Source organism: Eleutherodactylus coqui, chromosome 2 (genome assembly GCF_035609145.1).
Source record: "Eleutherodactylus coqui strain aEleCoq1 chromosome 2, aEleCoq1.hap1, whole genome shotgun sequence".
NCBI classification, from domain to species: Eukaryota; Metazoa; Chordata; class Amphibia; order Anura; family Eleutherodactylidae; genus Eleutherodactylus; species Eleutherodactylus coqui.
The window spans coordinates 247592149-247611324 of record NC_089838.1 but is presented as its reverse complement, the minus strand read 5'-3'; the positions used below and the strand labels follow the sequence as shown (position 1 = coordinate 247611324).

The 19176-nt window shown below is 42.2% G+C and overlaps 1 protein-coding gene across 1 annotated transcript in view; it reads right to left on the bottom strand.

The window, feature by feature from the left end:
- Positions 1–13602: 13602 nt before the first annotated feature.
- The window catches only part of HAPLN3 (hyaluronan and proteoglycan link protein 3), a 52947-nt gene continuing 47373 nt past the window's right edge, over positions 13603–19176 (bottom strand). Inside the window, exon 5 of the mRNA XM_066592809.1 lies at positions 13603–14610. Coding sequence (XP_066448906.1) covers positions 14327–14610 — 284 coding nt within the window. The 3' untranslated portion in view covers positions 13603–14326. The remainder of the gene's footprint in view (positions 14611–19176) is intronic.

The window sequence follows — 19176 nt, the reverse complement described above, 5'->3', positions numbered from 1 at the left end:
TTTCGACATTTCTTGACTTCTCGGTATTAGTAAGTAATCAATAGGTTGAAATAGTAGATTAGGCATATTGAAGGTAAACTTCATAGAATGATGAAGGACAAAATTAAGTCGAAGCTGATATCATGGAAAATTGGACAGCTCAGTGTTTGATTTCTGTCCAGAATTCAGAATTGTTGTAGCCTACCACCAGAGACAGGACTTCATTCTTGGGAACAGAACAATTCATCAAACATTTACTTTCAGTGTATGTCCTAAAATTGTCAACACATGCGTCAATTCTAGCCAACACATGAAATGCCACACAAGCAGACAGGGGGTGTTTTGGTTTTATGAATTATAAGGCCCAGTTAAAAAAAAAAACTACCAGAGGAAATGTATAAAACCAACTTTTGTACATGTTATATACTTCTATCAGTATACTGAAGTTCTTTAAAGGGCTTATCTTACAATCAAAAGTTATCCCCTATCTAACTTTATGATTGTTGGGGGTCTCACCACTGAAATATCCACCAGTCTTGAAAAAGGGGGTCCCGTGTCCCCCTCTTCTCATCAATGTGGAGATACAGGGACATCAGAGTGAATGCAGCACTGGCCACGCATATGTGGCCACTGTTCTGTTCATTTTAATGGGGCTTTCAGAAATTGATGATTGCTATGTTCTTGGCTATCTCCGGTAGTCCCATTAAAAATTAATGGAGTGACGCTGCTCCATTCAATCACTTCCTCACTGCATGGGGTGCAGTAGGCATGCAGTAAGGAGGAGGAGGGACACAGGACCCCCCGTTCTTGGCATTGCTGGGGTGAAAACCCACTGATCATAAAGTTATGCCCTATCCTTTGGATACTTGTTGGACAGACATGTGGCTATTCCCTAAGTCAATAACAAGGTCAATATGCATAATTTTCAGCAATGATGGGAGAAAAAAAGAAAAAAGTGTCATAACGGTGTAAACCACTGTGACTGGTAGAGCAAAAATGTAGCACCATGTACACCAAAAATAACACAAGCCATGGTGACACGTTGCCTTTAGCATTACTTTTTGGACACTTTAAAAAGAGTTTCTGGTAGGGATGAGCGAGTATACTCGCTAAGGCACTACTCGTCCGAGTAATGTGCCTTAGCCGAGTATCTCCCCGCTCGTCCCGAAAGATTCGGGTGCCGCCGCGGGATGGGGAGTTGCAGGGGAGAGCAAGGAGGAACGGCCCGCTCTCCCCTGCTCCCCGCAACTCACCTGTCAGCTGTGGTGGCTCCCGAATCTTTAGGGACGAGCAGGGAGATCCTCGGCTAAGGCACATTACTCGAGCGAGTAGTGCCTTAGCAAGTATACTCGCTCATCCCTAGTTTCTGGGCTTTTACTATTGAGGCCTGCTGATCAACTAATTCCCTAGCACATTGTTAGCGCAGCGGAGCTTGATGTCTTCATCAGGGTTGGAGCTGAAGGTGTATTAGGTGACTTCACACCCAATGAAATCAATGGAAGCAAAGCTACCTGTTACACTTCCAGCTCCAACCCCGATGTCACCATTTGGCCCTGTTGCACAGACAGTGGGTCAGGCAATCAGCTAGTTGACAGGTATCCCAAGCAGCGGATCCATTGCGATCAACTATTGATGGCATATCCTGTGGTCAGGTCATCAAAAGTAAAAGCCCAGAAAACCCCCTTTAACGTAAATCTATGTATATGCATACATACATCATCTATATAGTAGTGAGTTTTATATATTCAGATCATTGTGTTGCATTCTGCAATAACTACTGACACATTTTCACATATTCTCTTCAAGCAATTATTACTATATACATATTGCCACTGGAGAATACTTCTGTAATGTAGAATCCAATGGATTATGACTTTATTCAAACAGAAAACAAATTCTGTATGACCCCCTAGGAAATAAGAGGTTGCATAGTGTTACAGTATGAACCCAAGATTTCTAATGCTCTTGTATGAAAGTATAGGTTTTTCCAAGAATAAAAAAAAAAAAAAAGAATAAATCCATGAAATGTTCGAATGTTCATTTTATGAGCGGTCAATTAGACTTAGCAAAATTACAAAAACTAATGTCACCCTAACTGCAAGAGCACTATTGGAGCTGATGTTATTAACCTAAATTGGTCTTCACGAAATATTTTTTCATTGAATATTCTGTCATTAGAAAAGACTCCAATTTAGGTATTTAGGACATAATATATTGTTTCTATCAGCAGGTTATACAACTAAATTCGGGGTTAGAAACAATTCAAAACATAAAATGAAAAAAACAAAAATAACAACCCTTTTGTGAAGTGCTATTATTTACTTGTATTTGGAACATGCTACATTCTTAATTATATGCCTATTTCTAGTACAAGACCTCAATCAAATGCAATTATGGAAGACTGTATTTTTGCAATCTATTGATTTAGAAGAAGCAAGCATGGGCAGTCATTTTCGGAGCATCTAATAAATAGATTGCAAAGTATAAAATGATTAAGGAGGAAATCACTTTGTCATTACGTGTGTGCTTGTTGTGCTTCCGTTGTTATGAACGTCCAAATTTGGTTCAAGAGCTCCTGCCTTCCCCTATATGGACTCCACTTTAAATAAAATCAGTTTTTTACATGCTCTTGTATATAGTTTGGCTCCTGTTTACAGCAATAGAAAATTGGGACTTTTGTACAAAAAAAAAAAACGTAATTTGTAACAGTAAGCATAAATCTGTATATATGCTATGTTTGCAACACTTTTTTTAGCTGTACTATTTTTTTAGAACTCTGTCCCTATGGGTAGGGTAACAGAGGGATGAAGTGGAGTTTTATATATTGTTTGATCACTTTGTGGGCGACTCAAGCAACTATTAGGAAATTCCATACTCCACTTATACATGTAGTCATCTCCAATTGGTCAATAGACATTGGCATCAACAAAATGGTAGGAAGAATATGATATTGGCAAGAAGGTTTGATGATGTGGGTCAAGTGATTAGAAGAATGGCGAGCATGGCTAATAAATTGCATGGTTGAAGATAAAAAATGGGATAGGAGATAGTAGCTGTGATGGTGATGGGGTCTACCCTAGAAAATGGACAATCCGCAGTTCTACAGATTGGCTATAAAATTCCTTTTTTTGAATTTTTTGTTGTTTTTCAAACACCCCGATTGCCCTGAATGTTTTTGTTGATTAGATGTAGATTAGAGATGAGTGACCACACTCGGTAGTGGGAGTTACTCGAGTGAGTCTCGCTCATCTCGAGTAACTGCCTTCTCCTCCAAGCGGGGGGGCGGCGGGGGTGAGCGGCGGGTGGCAGGGGGTTGCAGGGGTGAGAGAGAGCTCACTCTCCCCTGCTCCCCTCCGCTCTCCTCTGCTACCCCCCACTCGGAGGAGAAGGCAGTTACTCGAGATGAGTGAGGCTAGCTCGTGTAACTGCCCTTACCGAGCATGCTCGCTCATCTCTAATGTAGATCTCTCTCGATTTTCGGCTTTCTGAATTCTTCATATTCTTTATTAGTAGTACTTTAAATGTTCCAAATTACATTACTACTGAGTTTAGCAAACATACTAAAACTGGGGTTTAAAGGGCTCTATGAGTCTTCTAAAAAATAAGCCATATAATGTGCTGATGTGCTCCTGCAGAGATCTAAAATGTCTTTTTAAATGATTTTCAAAATGCCATACTTTGTATGTAGATATTCCACATAGACACATTATTCATGCATTACATAGAAAAAGCTACAATTTGCTTTATCACTAGCTAAAAAGTAATCAAACTAACCAAAGTTATTTTCTAAAACATAATGTAACATGGGAAGGGTAACAAATGCATGTTACAGAGATAGCAAACTTTAACTTAACATTTAAATGGTTTGTCCAACGCACTTCCACCAACAGAAGGCCATTCTGGTATACGGACAGGCTCATTTCTCTGTTGACTTCATCTGCATCTACACGACTCTGACTTATATTTATAGCATGCTTAATAACTTAATTTTGTTGGTAACTTTTAAGAAAAATATTTTCTGTTCGCTTCGAATAACGTACAGTATATTATAAGCATGAAAGCACGTATTAGCTGCAAAGGTGACTGAATGGACCTTTAACAAGACTAAATTCATAAAGAAAGCATTAACGTCTTGCCCATGTATGGATTGGACACCATGATGTACAAGACAGGGTAGGCACACACAGTGTAGCGCCTTTCCAGCTAAGTGGTCTTGTGTAGATCTGTTCTGTTTATCTATTTGCCGTTGGCCACCTGGAGACCTCGCGGTTTATACACAAACTGGGAAGCTCATTGACAAACTTGGAATGTTGCCATCCTGGGAATACAGAGCAAGGTTGTTCATGAAGGGGCCCTTTTACCGCTTGCCACGTGGATGTCCACTTGGAATAGATGTTGCAGTGTGGACACTGTACATCAGGAAGTGCACTGAGGATCTCCACTTCTTACCGTTAACTGGGTGTAGCAACATCAACACACAGGTTAACGCCTTATCTGCCAAGGCCAAATCAATGGATATTAGCATTTATTGTAACCCAAAAGAGGATTAATTATTACAGTCCATTACTAGGTTTTCTTCAACCTACAATATGGTGGAAATGTAATAGATGTAAAAAGTTTCCTTTAGTACTATGCGCCAATTTTACCCAGAGGTGAAAAAAAGAAACCTAATAGCGTTATGTAATCTGTGGTGTAATGGAACACATTTTCAGAAATTTGACAAATCAGACTATAGTATATTCAGGATTAAAGAGCTTTGTAACTGCTCTCAAAAGACTTTTCTGACTCAAGCTGTCAAGGCTGTACACCATGCTTTCCCCTCTACTGGATCTCTGGTGTCTGCTCTTAGGGTTTGCATTTGCTCCTGCCCCCTCTCTTAAAGAGCCAGTGTGCTTTCCCTAAACCTGTCCCCCTCCAATCCTGCCATGGTACCTGCTATATTAGGCATCCACATTCTAGGCTGTTAATTCTAAATGCCTCGATCATTGTTTGGGGGTTCCAAATGATCTCGCTGTATTGAGATTGTGTTGTGCCAATTGGTTTCTATAGCAGCTGATTAGATTATACTGTATGAGCGTTCAAACAATTGCAAGTTCAAGTCCCCTATGGGAACTAAAAAGAGCAAAAATAAGTTTAAAAAAAGTTTTATTAACTATTGGAAAAACTAAAAAGAAGTAAAAGTTAAAGAAAAAAACTTTTCCCATATTAATGATGAAATGAAAAAAAAATGTAAGTAGTAAAACAAAAGAAAAACTATATAAAATTGGTATCATCATAATCATACTGACCCACAGAAGAAAGTTATCATGTCATTTTTGCCGCAATGAATTCACACAAGAACAACCCACCTTCCCCCAAAAGACGGCTGAATTGTGTTTTTTTATTCCATTTTACTCCACTTAGAAATGTTTAAAACATTTTCAGTACATTATATGGTACATTAAATAGTAGCAGTGAAAATACAACTCATTCCTCCAAAAAACAAGCCCTCAAACAGCTACGTCAATAGAAAAATAAAAGAGTTAAGATTTTTAGAAAGTAAGGAGAAAAAAACAAACATGCAAAAAAAAAGGTTCAGGCTTAGTCACATGGACGTATATCGGACAGGCTTTCATGCCTGGCCGATATACGCTGCTCCTCTCTGCAAGGGGAGGAGGCGGGACGGGAGCTAGTGTCCTGCCTCCTCTCCTTGCAGAGAGGGGCAGTGTATATATATATATATATATATATGTTCATGTGAATAAGCCCTTAAGGTGTTAATATAATTTCTATAAACATAGTTGTGGGGATATACAAGATGCAGGAAAACACCTTACTGACACCTTATGACAAGGAAAAAATTAACGCCCAGATGTAAATTTATTTCTACATTTCCAGGAGGAATAATGGAGGAATGACACAATGTACAAGTGTAAAAAAGACTACAGAATGTTGATTTTATGGAAAATAGAAGTATTTATTACAACACACATGATGTCAGGAGGGCTGATAGGTTTTCTCTAATACTGACACGTTTGTACCTATTTAGTGAAGAATACGGTTGGCATAGGGTCCTTGCTACTTCCCCAATACTGATATGATTTATGAACTACCTATCTTATTTAAGTTCTCTCTGCTCTCTGTGAAAAAGTCTGCGAGTGCTAATCATGTAAGTACATTTTAGGGTCTTTTTGATGGGTGAAATGCTGAAAACTGCACAATGATGTAATCAATAGAGCGACTGTCAGAGTTCCAAATCTTTGATTTTTCGGGATTCATTAAAAAGAAAGAGTGGTACAGATGAAATACACGCTCATTGATTTTGCATCAAGTAGGTTTTTGATCCCTTGACAAAATAACTCTGTGTGTCTGATGGCAAAATCAATTTCCTACTTCGGGAGAAACACTGTAACCTGTGACCTGCAATCACTTTGAAAAGTCTATTAAAGAAGCATTGACAGCCCGGACCTCCTGTGCGTTTGTTCTGAAATAGTAGGTGTGACAGCACAATGACTGGCAGCAATAGCTTTATGGGGAAATGAGCCCACATGGCTTCAGAGCAGTAAGAAGTGCTGCGCTCTGATTTTACAATGTAAGAATGTCATTTCTGCTTCATGTAAGAGTCAATTGTTCGCCTTCAGAATGGAGAAGAGAAACCAGACAACTAATAGTATTGCTGGCCTGATGATGTTCCTTATGGTGCTGCACTCCCCGGACGAAGTATCTGAGCAGACTATTAATGTTATTAATTAGAGATGAGCGAGCGTACTCGGATAAGCACTACTCGCTCGAGTAATTTGCTTTATCCGAGTATCGTTGTGCTCGTCCCTGAAGATTCGGGTGCCGCTGCGGCTGACAGGTGAGTCGCAGCGGGGAGCAGGGGAGAGCGGGCGGGAGAGAGGGAGAGAAAGATCTTACCTCCGTTCCTCCCCGCTCTCCCCTGCAGCTCCCCGCTCCGTGCCGGCACCCAAATCTTCAGGGACGAGCACAGCGATACTCGGATAAAACACATTACTCGAGCGAGTAGTGCTTTTCCGAGTACGCTCGCTCATCTCTATTATTAATCCTTAGCTATAGTCATTGGCTGATAACTATCCAATGGGTGAGCCAATCTCACTGCTATAGGACTACAGGTTACAGCACAGCCTGTCAACCTCCAAGGCCAGCTTCATAGAAGCGTATGCGCAATTACACGCACCTTAGTGCAACATTTTTGCACTATGAAAGAGGCTTTTTTGTGCTCATGTTGACTTTTTTTATCGCATTTTTTCTGCCCGCAAAGGCATCAATCAAAATATCTAATTAGTTCCAGATGTATTCTTTCTCCAGAACAGTTATGCAGTGTCTCACTCATCTACTTGTGTATTGTGCATGCTTTTTTGCGTCTCCATTGACTTTTATGTGGTCATATGGTGCGTAACCATGCAGGAAAATAGAGCATGTTTTATTCTTCATTGCAAGTCCGAAATGCGCATGTAAAATACATCCATGGAAGCAGTAAAATGGAATCCCTTGGATTAGCGGATCAGTTTGACTAAAATGGGGTCTGTTAAGTTCTTGCCCCTGTCCAGCATTTTTGCCAGATGAAAAAGTCCTGCATCACGACTTTTTTTGTCCGGTATTTCGTGCCAAATCTGCACTGGAGTCTGAATGGAGCCTCCGGCGCAGATGTGAACAGAACCTAACTTGTAACCATAATGTCATGCCTGTCCAGTCCTGTTGAGGAAACCAACCAACCAACAGACACAAAATCACAGAAAAGGGAAATGTAAACAGACAAAAAAATCACAGAAAGCGGCCATATACTTACTGATATACTGATACAAGAGGGCAGGTATATACACCAGATCCCTCAACATGCAGGCAGCCAAACTGCTATATGGAGGAGTAATGGCACAGGTACAAGGTACTGATGAATAACCACTCACACACCTTCCTTGGGGGTTATTTACACAAGCGTATATCGGCCGCCATTTTCACGGCCGTCCGATATACACTACAATCTGATGTATTGGATTCCAATGCACCAGATCACATGGCCGTATTCCCGTGACGTAAAAGCACCCCGGCCGGCCAATATAGCACTGGGCGCTTTTACGCTGGGCAGCAAAGAAAGTCCTGGAACCATGCTTGTGCCCGGAATACAACGGCTGCTGCATGGGCTCCTCTTCTTTCCTCCCCTCCAGTTGTTTGCAATGGGATGGGGCAGGATGGGGGCTAAGCTCCGCCCCACCCTGCCCCTCCCATTGCTGGCTGCAGACAAGGGGTGAGTGCTTAGCTCCAACCCCATTATGCACACTCCAATTGCAAACAGCCAGAGGAAAGGAGAGAGGAGGTGAGCCAGTGAAGGGGAGGGAAGGCAAGGCAACAGCATTGCAGCCTCGGCCCCGTGCCGTCTGAACTGCTGGCTCACAATTTTTTACGGTGCCGGCGGGTGCACGTAAAAACAACCAAACATTGGGGAAAGTGTCCATATATTGATGGGGCAGCTGCTTAGTACTATTCTTGCAGAAAAAAAGCATAAACAAGGTGTCAGACCACATGTAGTGCACCATGCAGGCTTACAACCCATTAACAACGCCACATTTCAATCCAGCGGACTGCCCTGCAACTCATAGTTCAACCACACTGGCACGTTCAAAGCCGCATTGCTTGTTACTAATACCAATAAATACGAGGCATTGGATTGCAGTATGGCGTCAATAATAGGATGCAAGCCTGCATGGCGCACTACACATATGATGTGGCCGGACACTTGTATATGCCTTTTTATGCAAGAATATTACATATAATTTCTATACATAGTTAGCCCAAGTAAATAATCTAGCAACTACAGCATTTCTCTGGCAATTAATAGCATTACTAGTTTATGGTTTAATGTACTCTGGAAATATGGGATTGTCCTACCACTAGCTAACGATACATTCTAACCAAAGCTCATCAAGCACAGTCATTTTCTCTAATTTAAAAGGGTTAACCTTACCAACCCCCTTAGAAGTTAGTTCTTGTCAGTGCGGTCTTGCTCCTAGGGTTGTCTAGTCCAGTCTTGTTTCCTTGCCTCTGGTTATTGTTTCCACTCCCTGCTTGCATCTTCTTCAGCCTTATCCACATGGGTGAGGGGGATTTTGCTCAGTGAAAAACTGTCCGATTTCACTACAAGTGAATATAGATTTTGCATCAGCTTTTATTCAGTTTTTAGGGCTGTAACAGACAAGTGCATGTGCAAATACGCTCGCTGCTACGGAGCATATTTGCACATGAACCAGTCAAAAGCCTTTTTCATTTTACCGTTCAACCTTTGCGCTCTTGGACGAGCGGAAAAAAATTTTTAGAACCTACATGCAAGAAAAATAGATCAAGGCCTCTTTTTTCTCGCGCGAGAAACCCGCTCATGAAAACGAAACTCTTGAAATCAATGGCTTCGCTTTGTCAGATTGCAAACACGGCCGTCTGTTTAAGCCCTCAACGTGCGAGTGTCATGAGAGTGCAATCAATTTTTCACACGCATGACAAAAAACAGGAGCCCAACTGATGTTAGTTAAAACTCCCACTGAATCATAGGGTACATGAAAAAAAGGAACATTCTTGCATGCTGTACAAGTAAATACCTATTTTTTTAATGCAACCGTTGACCTCAATGGGCAATTCTGGTCCGAGAATCGCATCAGAATAGTCTCAAACTCGGACAGAACTCAGGCATTAAAATCATCCATGTGAATAAGCCCTCAGTTGGGAATCACTATTCAGCTAACTTGTTTGGCTTTTGCCTGGGCCCTAGTGCCCTCTTGTGCTCAGGAATACTATTTCAGTTAGGGCCTCTAGTAGGGAGAGCTTAGAGCTACTGAAGGACAGTAGTGTCGGTGGAAGAACCGATGCCATAGAGATATTAAGGAGAGCCGTAGGGAGAGCTAGCATCAGCGAAAGCTTTCTCTGATATTTCTATTCTAGTCCCCACTGCCAGTTTCATCAACTTCATCACCATTATCTTCATCCTCTGGTTACCATTACCATCCTCTGACACCTAATGGTGAGTCCCAAGTTTTCTATTGCTGTTTTTGACTGTGTTGAAACATGCTTCATATCTATTATCCTTGCCACGATCTGGTGTCCACTGTTTGGTCTCTACTGTAAGTCCTGAGGATGTCTGAGTACTGGAAGACATAGCTAAAACCCCGAAAAGTCAACTGCTATAGGTGAAGTCAAGTTCAATAGTTTAGCATCCCGCTGGCGTTGTTACAGCTATGTTATGTGGAGCCCCAAGGGTCTGCTCATCATCACAATTATCTTGTCTCTAGTGGGACTCATTATGGCAAATTTTAAGAAATGGTCATTTTACACCAATGCATACTTATGCACCAACATGAACTCCTGCATTGTTAAGACGTTTATGGTGAATACATTACAGGGCTTTCCAGTTATCTGATTCTGTGGCACCAAGTCCTTGTTAATACCATACTGCACACAATGTTGACACACTTTCAAGTGCTTCATCTCTCTGAAGACTGCAAAAGTTTCTGTGGATTAAGGCCTCCAAATTGAGGGGCAAAAATGTCCTACCTTTATGTGTAAGAGTCAGCAGACTACTTGCACTTCTCACTCTGGGAACACCAACTGCCCAACTTCCCACTGTTCTCTGGGGACCCTACTCCCTGCATCTTGTCTGGATCATGGGATAGCCTCAGCATTGATCACTAAGCTCGTGCAATTGATTTTGGTCCATGCAATGTAGCATTTAGCATTGTCCGTTTCAGCCCTGACAGATCAACTGGCATAGCACAGTATCCACATGTGTTAACTGGTCATAGAACATCTCTGAATTGGTGATGGTCTACCTGGATAACATGATGATATATTCAAAGTTCATATTGTCCAAGCAATGATCTATTACGTGATAAAACATGCTGGAGGAGTTATTAAATTATTCAGTTCAAAGGGTGTGCAGTTGAATTCAAGTAGGCTCATGGGTATAATATACGTTGTTTTCTCATGATCTTCCTATTTCACTGGTACATGACAATAACTGCTGGACCACTTAAGGATAGTAAAATATCTGACTAGGCGCAGAACCATAATTAAGACCTCAACCCATGGGAGGGAATACATATTTTTATGCGTACAGGCATTTAGTCTACAATAGTCCACAGAAAACTTGAATCACTTCCATATGGAGGGATCTGTCAACCAGTAGCAGAGGAAGACATGGAAGGCAGTGAATATATGTATATTTAAGAGATACACTAGACTTCGCTCTGCCATACATGTAACAGTCCACATAGACAAGCCCATGACTCTAGAAATAGGCTGCTCAGTTTTGAATTGTGGGCCTACCTTGTCCCTAGACGCAACATTTAGGGCTTTGGGTCCAAATGGGGTCGAGACACGTTCAGTGGGTGTCAGTGCAAGGCCCTGGGCTCTCGCCTGCATCCTGGGCTGAGCTGGATGACATAACAACTCTGTTTTTCCACATATTGCTAAAAACTCAGCTTGGTCTATTGAAATGGTAGAAACAGTTCAGAAGTAGTAATATAGTCGTTGATAACAAATACTAAAAGCCTCAAAGCCTTTTACTGGTGAGCATGGCAAAACTGGGCACATATGAAGGAGGATCCCGAGAAACAGCAGGAAGTAAAGCTATTGCGGAAGAAAATATCTCAAGAAAATTGGGAGTAATCTTCTGCCAGTGAGTATTACTGCCCATCAGGCAGCAAGCAGTACAAGGGGTGTGAAGACTTTTGTCCCTTTCAGTGCAATCCAATTCTGCGCCAACAACAATCAACCTACAATTCCACAAAGACATGCTGCTAGCTTGCCACGCTCCCTAAGTAGAACTATGCCACTCAACATGGCACCTTGCCATTTCCTCTTCCTCTGGCTGGAAAACTCCTCCTTTTAAAAGTACAGGCACAAACACTAAGAATAAAACACTAACTAACAAACCAGATTTAAAGTACACTGGAAATATGAGTATATCTTATTACACATGTTGTAAACTTTCAAAAGAAAGAACAGCTGAGCAGGTTGGTCTATGTGACAGACCACTGCTATACTGTGCTGCCCGCAGATGTTCTGCTTTAACGGGAGTCTAACACTGGACTAGCTGCATATACATAGCGGGAAGTTTGTTAAGACTCGTATTGTGCACACCAGTATTAATCTGAAGTGTGGCGGAATAAAATGCGCCAAGTGTATTAAAGGGATTCCATCACCAGGTTCATGTTGCTCGAACTACGGGCAGCACAAACCCGAAACAAATATACCCACTATCATTGTGTAAGTTTTAGGCCTTAGTCAGACAGGCGTTTTTTCGCGCGATTTGCGGATCGCATGACGGATGCGCATCCGCAAATCGCGTGACCGGTGCCCGAAAATCTGCTCCTAGCTGCGTTTCATTAGAAACGGGCCGGAGCTGTCCAGCGCATTGCATTCAATGGAGCCGGCAATACAGCCCGCTCCATTGAAAGCAATGCACTGCGGGCGAGTGTGGGATAAATTGTCGGCAAGGGCTTAAATATATAAGCCCTTCCCTGCAATTCATCCAGAAAAGTGTTAAAATAAAAAATATATATATACTTACCTGCTCCCGGCAGCCGGAGTTCCGCGCGGCCGGCCTGCAGTGGGTGTGAAGGGGGTGTGAGTCAGACCTGCCCCCTGATTGGCTCAGCACGGAACTCCGGCTGCCGGGAGCAGGTGAGTATATATATATTTTTTATTTTAACACATTTCTGGATGAATTGCAGGGAAGGGCTTATATATTTAAGCCCTTCCCGACAATTCATCCCGCGCACGCCGGCAGCTCATTGCTTTCAATGGAGTCGGCTGTATTGCCGGCTCCATTGAATTCAATGGGCAAACATCGTTCTTCTCTGCCACAGCTGTAACAGCTGTGGCAGAGAAGGATTTGTCTTCTATATGTTCTCAATGGGGTCGGCGCTGCTGCCGCCGGCCCCATTGAGCGCATATAGAGAAGAGAACAGGAATCGCAGATCGCAGATAGGTGCGATCTGCGATTTCTGTTCTATAATTTATCGGACGAGCGCATAAAAAGCGCTCATGTGTCCGATACCATTGCAAAGCAATGGTTTTATAAAATCGCCGGACGCATGCGCATGCGCAAATTGCGGCAAAAAACGCCCGTCTGACTAAGGCCTTATTCTGAAACACTGTGGCATTTCAGAATAAACACACTTTGAAGTTTGAGCTCTGAGTCATGGAGGGGGGCCATGCCGCCCTCTCCCTGCCTGTATAGGGAGACAGCGGTCAGTCTTCATGCTACTGGTGGGAAAAGAGCAGTGGGGCCCGCCTCCATGACTCGAAGCTCAGCTCTGAGTCAAACTTCAAAGTGTGTTTATTCTGCAGTGTCACAGTGTTTCAAAATAATACTTGCATAGTGGCAATAGTCATCCCTGTCCAGACATCAGGCAGCATGACCCTGGTGATAGAATCCTTTTAAGCAGCGCACACCTTAAATAAATATTGTGTGTCTTGGAAGGTCCTGAAGGCAGAAGTGAAATGTGTTTGTGCAATGAGCAGGTGCACACTTGTGCTGCTTTTGTCCCATTTTCTGGCTTTAAAATGTAATAAATGTGTTGATGAAGTAGTATAGATCCAGAGAAAATACAAAAAAACTGGATAATTTAAAGTAAATGCATATAACTTGATGGTTTTATTCTTTTATTCTTACAGGTACAGAAACTAATCAGTACTGAAGATTTATGCTTTTTCAGGATTTTTTCAATATTTTCCTTCATAAAAAAAGGCATTTTATGGTTTTTCTCTTAAATAAATATACAACACCTCTACTGGAAGCTCTTGTCCTTCTGCAATGACTTAGTTTTCCTCTTTTTTTCATAATGCGCCCTCTGTTGGTAAACTACATTATTGCATATGTCCTCAACACTGTAAAGTACAATGCTGTGCATTATATCCTATATACCTTTCTGCAAACGATATTTCCCAACATGAGGCTCAGTAACTCAAGAATAAACAGTTATGTTAATATGCAAATATTCTCCGACTCTTCAACTTGCGCTCTATACAATTCTGTTTTAATTTATCCTATATACTTGACTCGCAGGAAAATGAGATGTTGCAATAATACTATAGTCAGTATCGTTCTTGCCTCCTTTAAACATCAAATACCATATGACAACTGTGAAAAATTATAGTCTGAAACTTGACAGAAATACAATACTGGAGAGTAGCCCTTTGGCTCATGTTTTCATAGTTCCTTTTATGACAGTCTTTGCTGTGAGACAAGGTTATCCGGCAGGACTTCTCCATCTGTACATCCACCTTTGTTCTGGTGGAACAAGAGAATATACTGCATGAAGTAAATGGTCACAGTCCCCCGATGGGTTCACTGCAGCGTTTAACTCATCTTATAGCAAAAAACCCCAAATTTCGTGTCTTTTCCTGGGAAACCAAAGCTCCGCACACCAGGTTCTGGTGGTCCACAGTTAAGACGAGGGAAAGCAATGGGATATCTGACACTTCCATCATCTAACCATCCAGCATCACAGCGGTCCAAGTCCACAAACTTCCATGCAGCGTAGAGTTGACCAACTTTGGCAATTTGGGCACCATCTTGAATGCAGGCGTCTCTGGCCTCTTGGAAAGTCAGCTTGTCAGGGTGTTCAAGGTAGTAAACGCGACCTGTCAGATAACAAATAATAAAATAATTATCTATACATGAAACTAACATAACAATGTAGGTGTTACTTATAGAGATGAGCGAGCACCCAAATGCTCGGGTCCGCGTTATTCCGAGTCGAGCTTTTTGTAAAATTCGAGAGCTCTACTCGAGTAACGAACCCCATTGACTACAATGGGAGACTCGAGTATTTTTGTATGTGGGATGCCAGGTGCCAATGACGCGCGCTGCATTGCGGCAGGGAGGGGCCAAAACACAGTGGGGAGGAGCCAAAAACTGGGGCGGGGTCGAACACGGCTTGATGTTCGTTTGAGTAACGAGCACCATCGAGTATGCTAATACTCGAACGAGCATCAAGCTCGCCAGAGTATGTTCGCTCAACTCTAGTTACTTACATTTGCTAACAGTTAAATATTTAATTATGGAATGAATGCAAATTTAGTCATATCATGTAAAGACGTACTGTAGCTGCCCTTTGTGTATAATGCTTTATTTTCAGGAAAACATAGAATGATAAAAAGTATATTGACACCAAAATTCATATCCATAATGTGTTTATTCTATATCTAGCTCAAAATGTATGAACATTAATATGAAATGGGCTTCCCAATCGCAAGTACTGGCTGCAGAGGTCAAGTATGCTAAGCGATAAGGCCTGCAATACAATGTAACCAGAACTATTATTGGTTAATAGTAATATTATAATAATTAATAGTAAACTATTTCTTTTTTTTTTTTTTAAATCAGATTTTTTATTAACATTTTTGTTATATAGTAACCAAAAAAAACATATGCAAATATAGGTAAAATAACAGTTATCTATGACGCCAGAGTCATTGCAAGCCGCAGTAAAGCGCAAGCTAAAGAGGTCTGAGTCCCATGCCTTGGTATCTGTTGATACTTTTCTTTGTAATTGAAGTTCAGACGTTTCAGTATCTTGTGAAGGAACTGGCGGGGACAGTCCAAATTAGGGGCAAATAAGCGGCACCCAAATAGGGTAGATAATAGATTCAATATAACTGAAGTTAAACTATTTCTTAATGGGATTTTCCAGGCAAAGACTACTGATGACCTATCTTTAGGATAGGTCATCAATAGTTAATCAGTTGGGATTCGAACACGAACAATCAGCTGTTTAGGCATGCGCTGTCAGCGCCACAACACAAGGTACGCTCCAAACCCCATGCAGTGTCCGGAACTAACTTTTCTGGCCGGCCGGAATGAGCACCATATGCACAATCTTTACGGCCAGCCGTTTTTACGCATCCGGAACACGCCCATCTGAACTGATGCATTGAAAACAAATGCATCAGATGGGTAGTCTGATATACGGTTGTGTGAATGAAGCCGAAGAGTGGAAGAAACTGCTCTACAGACTTCTTTTACAATGCTAATTCAGATTAGATCTTTATTGAACATGGATGTACTTGGATTCCAAAACATTACAAAAACATTTTGTAGCAACATTTCAGACTTAGAATCATAGAATCATAGAATGGTAGAGTTGGAAGGGACCTCCAGCGTCATCAGGTCCAACCCCCTGCTCAGTGCAGAATTCACTAAATCATCCTAGAAAGATATTTGTCCAGCCTCTGTTTGAACACTTCCATTGAAGGAGAACTCACCACCTCCCGTGGTAACCTGTTCCACCCATTAACCCCCCTCACTGTCAGAAAGTCTTTCTAATATCTAATTTGTGTCTCCTCCCTTTCAGTTTCATCCCATTGCTTCTAGTCTTTCCTTGTACAAATGAGAATAGGGCTGATCCCTCTGCACTGTGACAGCCCTTCAGTTATTTGTAGACAGCTATTAAGTCTCCTCTCAGCCTTCTTTTTTGCAAGCAAAACATTCCCAGATCCTTTAACCGTTCTTCATAGGACATGATTTGCAGACCGCTCACCATCTTGGTATCTCTTCTCTGAACTTGCTCCAGTTTGTCTATTTCTTTTTTAATGTGGGGTGCCCAGAACTGGACACAGTATTCCAGATGAGGTCTGACTAAGGAAGAGTAGAGGGGGATAATTACCTCATGTGATCTAGACTCTATGCTTCTCTTAATACATCTCAGAATTGTGTTTGCCTTTTTAACTGCTGCATCACATTGTTGACTCGTGTTCAGTCTATGATCTATTAGTATACCCAAGTCTTTTTCACATGTGCTGCTGCTTAGCTCAATTCCTCCCATTCTGTATGTGAGATGACTATTCTGTAATTGAGATGACTATTACCCAATGATCAGAAAAGATGGCACATACTTTTGGTTACACTGTATATTTTGGAGAAAGTCTACATTACTGACATTAATATTGAACAGTACATTGTAGAGAGTGTATTGCCTATATGGGACAACTAATGGCTAATGATTCTAAATTCTACAAATGCAAGAGATAAGCTATTTGCACCAGGATACATTACATCACAGGTAGTAAATGTCTAAAGAACAAAGTTAAGTGTACATAAAACCTGAAACACAATCAGGTACAACTGCTGCATAATAAGCTGGAGATTAACTAATAGCACAAGACAGGCTTCAAAGCAGCTTCTAATGAGACTTATCATGTCTATAAAAACTTCAGAGATGGATTGCTGTTTGCCTTACATGTTGATGTTCCAGGAGGCAAGCCAGTCACTGCAAATTGACTGAATTGATTTATTTGACTGCTTTAAATGTCTAATTAACCCCTTAGTACTGAAGCCTGTTTGTGCCTTAAGGACCAACTAATTTTTTTTCGCTTTTTTTCAGTATTGCATTCCTAGAGCCATAACTTTTTAATTTTTTCCATTGTCATGTGAGAGCTTGTTTCCATCGGGGCAGGTTATACTTTTTAAGGGTATCATTTTAGGGTACATCTCATGTATTATATAGCTTTAATTAATTTTTTTTTTTTAGGTATTTGGGAAAAAACGAAACTCCGCAATTGTTTCTTAGTTTCATTTTTACGGTGTTCAGCCACAGAATAAATATTGTGATGAAATTATCCTCTGGGTCTGCAGGATTCCAACAATACCAAGTTAAGGCACCATTTACACGGCCATAGGCGTTTTGCGTGCGTCCACCAGTGCCATAAAACCACCTGAACAGCAAAGGGCCCAGCGCTAATATGCCAAGGCTGCAATACTGTGGGGCCTCAGGAGACATTCCCGCTTCCCTCCCCCACGCCGGCTCACCTCCTCTCTCCTCCCCTCTGGCCGTTTGCAATGGGAGGGGGGAGGGGCGGAGCTAGGCTCCCATTCCTTGGCTAAAGCCAGCAATGGAATAGGGAGGGGCGGAGCTTAGCTGCACCCCACTCTGCCCCCTCCCATTGCAAACAGCAGCAAGGGGCGGAGAGGAGAAGAGAAGGGGGAGGGAGTTTAGCAATCATGCTGCTAAACTTCCTCCCACCTCCCTTCTCTGGCAGCTGTAATAGGCTCCCATAGGAGTCTATGGGAGCTGCTGCCACATTCCAGCCAGGAAGATAGTTCCAGGACTATTTTTCCTGGCTGGCGTAAAAGCTTTTATGTGGCGGAAAATTGCCTGTGTGATCTGATGCATTGGAATCTAATGCATCAGATGGTAGCGTATATTGACCGGTCATGAAAACGGTGGCTGATATGTGCTTGTGTGAATAAAGCCTAAGGTGCTCATGGTTTGACTAGTACGTTTCACTTTCCTCATTAACAATGGGTCACAAATAACGTGATGATGACCAGTTGAGATAGTACTTAAAGGGGTTCTGACACGAATAAGGTTTTTATGCTTTAGCAGCCATTGTTCCCTGGTCTGCCTAATGGACACAGGGAACCCACGATTTTTGGCTGCTAAAGCATAAAAACCTAAAACTTACCTTTTCTTCTGTTGTTGTTGTCCTCCGGAGGTCATCTCCCAGCAGACTTCTTCCTCCGACGGGCCGCCCCCTCCGGGATTTCGCGCAAGCGCAGCAGAGAGGTGCCCTCTGACAAGAGTCAGGATGGGCCGCCTCTCCACTGTGCATGCGCGAAAACCTTGCAGTTCAGCCAGGATGGACGGGCCGCCCACAGCAAGCACTGCTTGTGATATGCTTGCTGTGGGCGGCCCGTCCGTTCACCTTGAAAGGAGCTGACGGACGGAGCAGAGCAGGAAGCGGTCATTTTGACTATTCCAGCTCTGCTTCAAGAAGACACGGAGGAAGATGCCAGAAGGAGGGGACATGCCTGGCGAACGGTCCTGGCCAGGCAAGTAAAATTTTTTTTTGGTCATGTCAGAACCCCTTTAAGCCCAGTATGAGTAAAGGCCCTTTTATATGGAATGATCATTCAAAAAATTATTCAAAGGAGTGAAAGTGAACATCCCTTCTCCGGCAACTAGCATAAGCTCCTATAGGAACCTATGCAGCTGCTGGCGGCGGCGTGAAAACGCCCATTGTAAGCCAATGCATCAGATGGGCAGCGTATATCAGCCAGGCATGAAAATCCAGCCAATATACGCCTGCGTGAATAAGCCCTGAGGGTGGACACCCACTGGCGTTTTTTTCTCCACTGCTCAGCGAGAGTAAAAACGGGATCATGCCTGGGGCAGCAGCGCTAGCCCCATTGAAAAGATATGGAGGATA